We start from the raw sequence: 11,403 nt of genomic DNA, 5'->3' as shown, positions 1-11,403 counted from the left end.
TTTTTTAGATTAATGTTAAAAGGAGTTAACGGAACCCAAAATCTTCGATCAGTTGCTATGAATAATATACCTTTGAGCCAAACCTTCTATTGGCGATCGAAATAGGCTACGAATGGCTTAGAGCAGAACTCTCTATCTAGAACAATACTTCGCATGCTTTTACCATTAGTGTGTACAAAGTCATAGAGGTAGGCAGTACGTTTGATTCTGTCTTGATTTTTAACTGGATTTAAAACTTTCAAGTAAAGAAACTATACGGAACTGAAGACTACATTGAACGTAGCTCTAAAAGAAATCATCGTAAGAATTTCGAAAAGTATCTTTGGCAATTAAATATATTAAGAAAAGGTAATATCGTGGCACATTCCTATACAACTGAGAAGAGGAAGAGAGAAAGGGGGTAGGGTGAAGACATGGAACCAATGTTTTCCCCAGATGGCGCATTTGAGTCTTGCGATCATGAACAATTGAAACAGTACCAGACTTTTCAGCTTTTAAATTCGCAAAGGTAGGCAGCCAGAAACGCCTCATATGCATAAATTTGTTTTGATTTTTCAATAGCGAAATTTTGTTCACTAATCCGATTTTATTAATGTTCTATTTTTAACACATTTGTTTTTTAATATAAATTTTCTAATTTCGAATATTTATATACTGATCGTAGCAGGTTTTTTTAGTAAATTTGCAAGAAACTTGATGTAGTTTATTCCACATCTAGCTAGGTAAAACAATATGAAAAAATGAGAAATTTAAACATGATGAGTGAAATAAATAAAATGTTGCATGGATATTTCGAAGAAGGGATACACAGATGTTGTGTGTCATATAAAGAATATTTGATATAGTTATATTAATCATTTAAAGAGCCACATGGAATTTTTTCGTTTTCTCTTCCTTTATTCTCGCCGCAATTCCTTGTCCTATCATTTAATATCAGATTAATTTTGATTTAAAAAATAGGATATAATGGGTGATAAATTATTGCCAATTTTTTTTTTATCTACTCCGTGTGTTTTATTATGCTTTTCATTTCATTTTTTGGGGGAGGTGGATTCGAACTATAATTATTATTTATTTATTGTTATTTTTTTAAAAATTTATTTACCAGTGTAAAAATTTGGTCTATTTACAGCTAGCAATTTTGAAATCTTGTCTCATGTGTAAAATCTTTTTCTTCCGGTGGAATTTATGAAAAATTAAATTATGCATATTGCAGTGTTTATAGAAACTTAAAATCTTTGAATAGCATCTTTTGGATTTTTTTTTTCTTCAGTTTTATATTTTTATTTTTCAATGTTTTTAATAACCATTTTAAGTCAATTCCTTACAGTCTAAGTTCAATCTTAAGAGGACACCATGTCACATGAGAAACTTCACATCACAAATTATTTTTCATCTCCATAACTAATTCAAAGTATAGCAAAAGTTGTCAAAATATGAAAATGCAAGCAAATTATTGGAAGAGAACTTCTTCATTGTGTAATCCTAAGTTATCTTTTAATTTTTTTTCTTTTTGATACTTAAAAAATGTCTTTTCAGTATTTGAAACTTCATGGTTCTCTCTAGGTTTGCCTTAACTCACTTTTTTCTATATTTTAAATTAGCTATGGAGCTCAAAAGAAAATTTCTCCTGTGGTATGGCATCTTAAGTCATTTCTTCAATGAGTACCATTGCAATATTTCAAATTAATGAATATGACTATCTTAGTCAACTTACTTTTACACTTATATTATTGTTATTATATAAACTATATAGATATGTCAGGGGTCTGTCTAGGTTTTTCTGAGAGGTACCTATGTTGTGAAAATTTAGACATAATTTGTGAAAAATTAAAAATTATATTAAAAAATCGACACAAAAACATGGTCAAAATATAGATTTATCGTTTCTTAAGGGATACAAAAATAAAATTTTAAGAAAAAGTATTTTGTGAAACTACCGTTTTTCCTAAAGTTGAATTTGTGAAGCTACCGTTTTTCCTAAAATTGAATTTGTGAAGATACCGCTAAACGGTAGTAAATTCTGCCTGGACAGACCCCTGTATGTTGTGTCTTGCATAAAGCTCACATAATTATCTGAACAATCTAACTCAAATGTGAGTTTTTATTTTTTTTTTAACCAAAAGTCTGCTTAATATTTGTCTCAGTTAGATATTCTAGATTTGCTTTAATGCAGAGAAGAAATTAAGAGATTTTGGTTATAGATTAGGTCTTACATAAATTTAAATTTTTGCAGACTAACTTTTTTATTAACTGAGATTTTTATCTTTGTGTTTTTATGTAAATGTTTTATATTACATATATACATATAAGTATATAATACACAATAATGAATTATATTACATTGAATAATAAAAGTGAAATAATGGAATTAAATGGAGAATTACAATGAATGTTTTATATTCAAATTTATGATGTTACACAGAGCTAAGATTTTATGAGAGAGGAAAAGACCTAAGCATCATATGAAAAAAAAAGGAAAACTAAATCAGTATATCATCCCTTTACACTCGTATGGCAGAAACTGCCAATTGTTTTCCATGAAATTTATATGTTTTTCCTTTGAAATAACATTAAATTTATTTTTGTGCACTTTAGTGTAGTTATTACACTTTTGTAATTATTACAATATTACGTATAATAATAGGTATTTTAAAATTGAAATGTCAAAATTTTGTGAAAATTTTAGAAAGGGTTTCTAATATTTTGAGTAACAGTACTATTTTTGGCATGCTTAAAATTGTAAATTGAAAATTATTTTAATCTGAATGATTCCTTCCTTCCACTTTGGTATATTTTTATTAAGTTTTCTTTAATTTTTCAGACTAAACAATTAAATATAGTGAATAGAAAAATTGACAAATTGTAATAATAGAAAAATTGTAACTGCTATTAAGTTTCTTAATGTTTTTGTTTTTAAATAATTAAACATCTTGACATTTAAAAAAAGATGTAGATAAACATATTTTAAGTTAATTTTCAAATTAGTAATAATTCTTCAAAGAGAAAGTTAATAGTAATACAAACTGTAAAAGTTATTTTAAGCAAGAACAAAAAAGAACTTGTTTTTCAATTTCAATTAGTTTTAGAAAGTTGTACAAAAGTCAAGTCTGTACAAAACTGTTTGATTAATTTGCCCATGTTATTCCATTAAATAACATATAGTGGCTGTTTTTGATGCATTATAATCACATGCACAAATTTTGATGCATATAAAAAATTGTTTTCATCAAGGGGATCAATGTTTAACCTGTTTATTATTCATATTTTTCCAGGCAGAAATTCAATATTAATTCACTCATTAATTATAAAAATTACCTATGCAGTATTAGTATATTGTTTACTGTATTATATTGTTTCAAAAAATAACTGTCATTTGTATTTTTATTTGATTGTTCACTCTTTTTCTATATTTTGATTAATTGTGTCACACTTTAAAATATAACCACTGCTCATGTGAACTTTGTTTTTATACATTTATAGTTGTTATGATTAATTTAATTGGAAGAGGATGAGCTCTGACCCCCATCATCAAAGCCAGGAATCTGAGTATTTAAATGAAAATCAACCAGGGATTTCTAAGTCAGGTGATCTTTTTCTTAATTTTTGTCATTCTTTGATGAAATTTTTAAGTAATTCTTCTAGTTATTTGTTCTGTGGCGTAACTACCACTATAAATATTAAATACCAATTCACTAGTATATAAGACATGTTAACTTGATTCTATCTTGAAGTACCTTTTGATAGATGAAGGTTGACATAGTCTAAAATTTTATCCCCTCATTGGTGACCTGCGGACGTGATGCTGGATGATCCACATTAAACAGTTGATTTGCTTAAAAATATACTGCTGAAAGGAAAAAAAATCCGGTTAAGTAAATAAAGACTCCTGGTTAATAAACAAAAAAGAAAAATGAAGGGGGAAAAAAATAATGAGCAAAATACTATAAAAAAAAGGGGGGAAATAATGAGCAAAATGCAATACAGATAAAAAAAAATTGAAGAAAAAAATTATATATATAATGAGCAAAAAAAAAAAAATTATGTAAATTAATAAACAGCATGAATCAACTAGTAGTAACTGTTCATCAAATTCTATGACAGATAAAATTCTGCAAGGGGAGTAATGTGGTGTAACTACCACTATAAATATTAAATACCAATTCACTAGTATATAAGACATGTTAACTTGATTCTATCTTGAAGTACCTTTTGATAGATGAAGGTTGACATAGTCTATAATTTTATCCCCTCATTGGTGACCTGCGGACGTGATGCTGGATGATCCACATTAAACAGTTGATTTGCTTAAAAATATACTGCTGAAAGGAAAAAAAATCCGGTTAAGTAAATAAAGACTCCTGGTTAATAAACAAAAAAGAAAAATGAAGGGGGAAAAAAATAATGAGCAAAATACTATAAAAAAAAGGGTAAAATACTATAAAAAATAATGAGCAAAATGCAATACAGATAAAAAAAAAAATGAGCGAAATGCTATAAACAAAAAAAAATTGAAGAAAAAAATTACTATAAAAAAAAGGGAATACTATAAAAAAAAAGGGTAAAATACTTTAAAAAATAATGAGCAAAATGCAATACAGATAAAAAAAAAAATGAGCAAAATGCTATAAACAAAAAAAATTGAAGAAAAAAATTATATATATAATGAGCAAAAAAAAAATTACATAAATTAATAAACAGCATGAATCAACTACAGTGGAGCATCATTTATACGACGCCGAAGGGACCACCAAAAAACGTCGTATAATCGATTTTTACTTCTAAAACTGAAATTAACTCTGTTTTCAGTTAATTTTAATGTTTAACGTGTTGATTTACATAAATTTCTAAATTAGACAAAGCAAAACAAACAAATAACCAAAGAAGAAAAATTGCAGTAAGCAGTTTGAATGTATGTTACCTTTAATTATATTTTCTTGCTATTAGTCTCTACAATGCTTTGAATAGCGAGTTGAACTTACTGCTTTCTATGATGCAATTTTAGATTTCTAATCACGGCCAAATCTAATGGCTGAAGCGCACTTGCGCAATTTACAGGAAAAAAGAGAGCTTTAACATTTTCCAAAATAATTAGTATCGATGGGTGCGCTGGACATTGGTCGATGAATAGCAAAGTTTTTCGTTTTTGCCTCTTCATAATATTGTCTAGTTTTTTCAGTCATCTAGTAAAAATTACGGTCGTCATCCAAGCATTCTTGTTGGCACCCTTTTCTGTATCATTCATGTTGGCAAATGCCGCCTTTTTTTAAAATACACAAGAAAAAATAATAAATTAAATAAACGTGAACAAAATCTAAAAACCGACGTATAACCGATTCTGTGCGTCGTATAAACGATATATTTTTACATTAAAATGAATAGGAATGATTTGGGACCACACTAAAACGTCGTATAAACGATGCTCCACTGTAGTAGTAACCGTTCATCGAATTCTATGACAGATAAAATTCTGCAAGGGGAGTAATGTGGTGTAACTACCACTATAAATATTAAATACCAATTCACTAGTATATAAGACATGTTAGCTTGATTGTATTTTGAGGTACATTTTGATAGATGAAGGTTGGCATAGTCTAAAATTAAATCCCCACAGTTCTCTTAAAAAGTCATTGTTATTGTCAAAAAATCATAGAATTTCAATGAAGAATACAAAAAAAAAAAATTTATATTTCGTTTTGGATTTTAACTTCAAAAAACTCCAAAATTTACTAAAATATTTTTTTTCTCCATAACTTTCTTCACTTTCTTTTCCATTTAAAAATATTATACTTTCTTTTGCAAACCTTATTAAGAATGTGTAAAATACGTAAAAGTTTATCAATATTTGCTATTGCTGGTTTGGAATGAAGATTAAAGTTTGAAAGATGCCATAATTTTCATATAACCAGTAAAATATGAAATTATTCCTGTAACTAAATCTGTCTTTTCTCCTATATGGTGTTCAATGATGTGTTAAATTTTTCTAGCAAGTTTAAGAAATAAAATTGTATGTTGCTATAACTTATTGTGAAGTCAGTTGTTGAGAACATCATTTATTTTTCTCTTGTTATATATCTTGTGTTTGGTGATAAATACTATGTTACTGCACTGAGCTTTTGACACAAAAATTCTTGTTGTATAATAACATTGTTATGTTTAATAGAACAGCAATTTTTTACTATGTATGTGGGAGCTGTTTTATATAATAAACTGGTTTCCACTGGTTCTAGTTAAATATCCTTATTGATTGTTGTATTTTATCCTTTATTGAATTACTAACATATCAAATCTTGAAGAATTACAGTATTGTTATCCATAAAAGATATTTAAAGATGCTTTGCAGATCTTATGTTGAGATTGAGAATCCTTTTGGTGCAATATAATCACATTGACTGCTCCCGATGCAGTGAAAATAGCCCCAATGATTTTGACTAAATATAGTTAACTATATACGTAGGCACTGTCTAAAGTTGTTTTCTCATTTTAGAAAAACATTGTAATTTAAAAAAAAAATTTTAAATTGTTTGTTCAGTTGATTTAATAGGGGCCTTTAAAATTTTAAAGAGCAAGCAAATCTCTGTTGTACCTCGGCCAAGGCAAAATATGAACAGACCAGTTTTTCTGGAGAGTTTTGTTACTGATATAATGAGTTAAATTTTTATTCAATATTTTCAATTAAAAAATATTTATTGAATTATTGATCATAGTTCTTAAAAATGTGAGTCAATCAACAAATAAAATAAATAGAAAGCTCAAAATGGACAATTTGTTATTTTTTATTTCAATATAAAAATATTTCATTTTGAGTTAATTTATTTTGACTGTACACCTAGTTTTAAATAACCAGAAAAAGAAGTTTTAAACTACATAATTACCCAAGAAATTAATACAGCAGTGCACTGTAAATTAAATTTGTATCATATTTTACTTTCTCAATTGTTGATGACTAAACAGAATGTTTAATATCATTAATGGTAGTGGAACTCAACATGTTAAGGATTTTTTGTCGTATGCTATTATTATCACGATACTTTTACTTATACAAATTTTTTATTCCTTTTAATACCTGAAGTACTTTTGGTGATAAATGCTTTGTTATTGCACTGAGCTTTTGGCACAAAAATTCTTGTTTTATAATAACATTGATATGTTGTTTAATAGAATAACAGTTTTTTCACTATATATGTTGGAGCTGTTATATATAACAAACTGATTTCCACCTTTTTTATTTTATAAGAAAGATGTACTTAAAAGTGATAAAACCCATACAAACTTCTCCAATCGCTTAATATTTCTGATGCTTTAAACAATCGTGGAGCTCAATTTTTTTTTTCAGAAATCATTACCCATTTTCTCCATATTCAGAAACAGAAACCCATTTTTAAATGACTAGATTTATAGTGCTTTTCATCATTCCTGTTAAAATTTGAAAAATTCATGATCTATTTTATAACCAAATCTCTAAAATATATGCCTAGGTTAAAATTTGATGTCTATAATTTGAGAATAATAAACAATTTTACTCTTGTTTTATGTTTATAAATGGAATGTTAATTTTCTTGAAATGAATTCAAAGTGAAATTATAAAGTGAAGTTCATGTTAATTCATCATAATTTAAACTTATTTATTTTTGAAGATTTATTTGACAAATAATTTTTTTTTTTAACTTTATTTTAATGAAATGTAAATTAGTTATTCTAAAAACTTAATTTTATTTCAGGTGTATTTCAGTGCATACCAAGGAAGTTTAAACAATGGTTTCCATCTTCTTCTAAAGTTGTTTTATATTTTACTCAAGGACTAGTAATTTTATTACTGTTTGGAACTATTTACGGCATGATAGGAAAAGATATCTTTCCAGTTAGTGGAATTTTCGCATTATTTCTTCTGGCATTATTAGCTCATATAGGTGGCTTGATTGTTAAGATTGTTAGGCTGCCTCCTTTAGTTGGTAAGTAATTTACTTTATATATGTTAAAAAGTTATTTTGTTATTTTTGATGTTCTGATAGCTGAAAAATGTAGTTCAGTGCCAACTTTTAGAAGAAAGAAAAAACATTTATTTATTATTCATGCTAAATTGAAAAAGTACTTTGTAAATGATTGGAATTCTTAGTTGAGTAAAATATTTAGCAACTAATCAACATACAACTGTTGTGCATTTACAACTTAAAAAATAAAAAAGAGCTGCTTCAAACTACAGGGTTGCCACTCCACAGGGAAAACCTGGAAAATACAGGGAATTTAAAAATTACCTAAAATAACAGGGGAAATGCAGGGAATTTTGATTTTTTCTTTACAAACTGGGAAAATACAGGGAATTTTGTTTTTTAAAAAATGGGGACCACTCCAAGCGTAATCTATGGAATATTTAAGGAAGATGTTTCAGCTATACTTAACTATTTCATTTACTATAGCATTATTTAAGTATGTCGTGCTTTTTTCCAGCAATTAAAACTAACAAATATAGTTAGACCAATATGGCCCACACAAGAGCACAGTAATTGTTGTTTCTTCTTAATATATTGCGTGTAATATCTACAGGGAAAACACAGGGAATTTTTTTTACAGATTTGAAACCCTGAACTGTATATTAAAGTAGTTAGTATGATAAGGAATGCAATGCAAAAACGCACTGATAATATGGTCAACAGATGTATCTCTGTTAAACACAGTTGCTTTTTTTATTTGATTGTGTTTGAATTTATTATTTATGGTTCTAAATATCTTATAAACACCAATTAGTTTTTTACTACTTTAAAATATGATTTTGTTGGTGTTTATTTTTCCTTTACAATTATCTATTATAAAGGCCAATTACATGAAATCGATTGGCCTGGCAATCATTTTAGATATTTTTGTTACAATTTTTGTTTAACAAAATAAACTTTTAACTGGTTAAATAATAAATTATGATTAATAAATAAAATAAAACAATAGACGCAATATAAAAATTGTATAATGCAATTTTAAGTAATAGATCTATTTATTTTTAATAATTTTACTTATTATTTAATGTTTGCATACTTGGAAAACATAATTTACAAAGTGCCTTGGCTATTTGATACCCATGAATCCTGGGGTATGTCTAAAAATTAAAATCATTTCATTTTCAATATTTTTTTTACTTATCCCTGATTAGGCAATTTGTCAAAAATCATTAATCAATTAATAAACAATATGCATGATTTTCAAAATCATTTTTAAAAGAAAAAAGCATGAAAAACTATGTTGAAAAATTTCAATTAATCTTCAATTCAACTAAGTTAATTATATTTAAAACTCCTTTTAAATTGCTATGATCTCACTATCAGTAAAAGCAGCTGATCATTGATGATGTCACTCTTCATGAAACATTCTATTAAGAGTCTATTATCATTAATGTTTCCATTTCTCTTGATAGTTTTTTTTATACAGATTTATTTTATATAAAAAAAAACAGATGATGGGAGATTCTGAAAAGCTTCAGCATTATAGTTATAAATATTGTATAGTGCTCTATTGCTCAAGTTCTTTGATCAAAACTCCTGAGAAAACGTTTTTTGTTGTGCCTAAAGTTGAACGTATTCAAAAATAAGATGTGCAGCAATGAAGAGAGATGAAAGCAAAAATAGAAAACATTACTAATTACGTTTTTATTGATTTTCATAGTTTTAAAATTTATTACTTTGTTAAAAAGTTTCAGTTAACAAAATTGCTTTAGTGCTTGGTCTTGAGCTTTCAGAAACTAGTTTATTTAAGAAAGATCATTGAATTAAATCAAATGTTTTTTTTTTAAAGAAATCATGAATTTAAAAATTTATTAAAGTATTTTAACGTGAGAATTTTCATTGATTTTCGTAGTTTTAATTTTTTTTTCCTGTGTTAAGTTTTAATCATCAAAATTTTGTATTTGGTGTATGAACAATTAAAGCACTTTTGAAAAGGCATTTTAAAAATCTTCTTTTTTTTGGATTTTTCCAAATGCAACTTAAAAATTTTAAAATTTGATGTAGTTATTTTTTATGTTTATTATATATTTACTTGTATTTTTTATAATAATAAATAAAATAATGACTTAAAAATAAATTTGCTATATAAAATTCATAACTGAGCTTTTTGCTTTTACACATTTCATTTCTACTCGCATAAAATCAAAATGTTTTCTTAGAAAAGAAAACATCAATATGCTGTCTAATGTAGGCAGAATATCCTACTGATCCTTTATGAATCTTTGTTCCACTGTCATTCTCTTAGATCAGGGGTGGCGAACCTTTAGGTGCCAACGTTCCATTTTTTCTAGAAAATTGTTTAATGAGGCCATAGATGTGCGGTCAAATAATTTTAACTTCGGGATTATTGGGAAAATAATGATACTAAATACTATCAACTCAAAACTCTTTATTTACTATGAGAAATAATACATTTTACAATGTCTCAGTTATATGCGTAACTCAACTTAAAGTAACATCAGTGTGATTTCTGTTGTTGCAGATTCGATGACAAATAACTTTTATTAGGTTATAAGATGTTAGTTCCAGCATTGCTGTTAATTTTTTGCTAGTTATTTATTGTTAGCTTGTTTTTTATGCTTATTAATTGTTTTTTGGCATTAATTGTTAATTATTTGGTTCAAATTTTTTTATTTTTTTGTTTGTTAATTGTGAATTTTTATTTAATTGTTAAGATGCTTCATAGTGAACTTTGTGATGGGTGGCAGGCTCAAAATATTGTGTCGCGTGCTATTGGTTCGCCATCCCTGTCTTTGATTGCTTAGATTGAATAAAAGTTTTTTTTTTTTTTTTTTTTTTTTTTTTTTTAAGAATTAATTGTTTGTAAACTAACAGCAAGTTTAATGAATGTTTATTTGAAATGGCTTAGCAGCATGTTTATTTGAAATGGCTTATTGGAAATAACATAAGATGAGCAAAAGCTGAGCAATGTTTTGTGTAGAGGGAATCACATTAAACCAAGCCTTGCTTTCAGTCACATAGCTTGGTTTACGAATTTTACAATTTTTAGTTGTTTTTAACTCTTAAATTTAAAGTTTTATCAAATTAAGTGGATTTAAAATTTTTTTTACAGGTTGATATAACTAATATAACCAGATTTTAATGGGATATATTCGAATGCATATTCCTCATTTTAAATCAAACAAACTTTATTATTTTATTTCTAAACTAAATTGTTATTAATTGCTGTTTATATATTATTGCTTTTTTTAATAGGAATGCTAATTGTTGGTTTCCTCTTCCGTAACTTATCTTTCATAACATTTTATGACCATATAACGGTCAGATGGGCTGCTTCATTCAGGTACTTATTATTTTTGCCTTATTAATAGTATATATTTTTGATTGGAATAGCTCACAAAAAGCACAAAAGTGCTTGAGTGTTTATCTTTTTAGAAACTTATCTAATCAC

General features: G+C 26.7%; 1 protein-coding gene across 1 annotated transcript in view; it reads left to right on the top strand.

Moving 5' to 3' along the window:
* The first annotated feature begins 527 nt into the window (after window positions 1-527).
* LOC107443023 (sodium/hydrogen exchanger 9B2) overlaps window positions 528-11,403 on the top strand; it is a 28,845-nt gene continuing 17,969 nt past the window's right edge. Inside the window, exons 1-4 of the mRNA XM_087166157.1 lie at window positions 528-722; window positions 3,484-3,587; window positions 7,722-7,952; window positions 11,208-11,295. Of these exons, the coding sequence (XP_087022283.1) occupies window positions 3,512-3,587; window positions 7,722-7,952; window positions 11,208-11,295 (395 nt within the window). The 5' untranslated portion in view covers window positions 528-722; window positions 3,484-3,511. The remainder of the gene's footprint in view (window positions 723-3,483; window positions 3,588-7,721; window positions 7,953-11,207; window positions 11,296-11,403) is intronic.

Source organism: Parasteatoda tepidariorum, chromosome 6 (genome assembly GCF_982258835.1).
Source record: "Parasteatoda tepidariorum strain Cologne lab strain chromosome 6, Ptep-v5.0, whole genome shotgun sequence".
Lineage (NCBI taxonomy): Eukaryota > Metazoa > Arthropoda > Arachnida > Araneae > Theridiidae > Parasteatoda > Parasteatoda tepidariorum.
The sequence above is the reverse complement of the archived record's forward strand: the minus strand, read 5'-3'. Positions and strand labels throughout refer to the sequence as shown.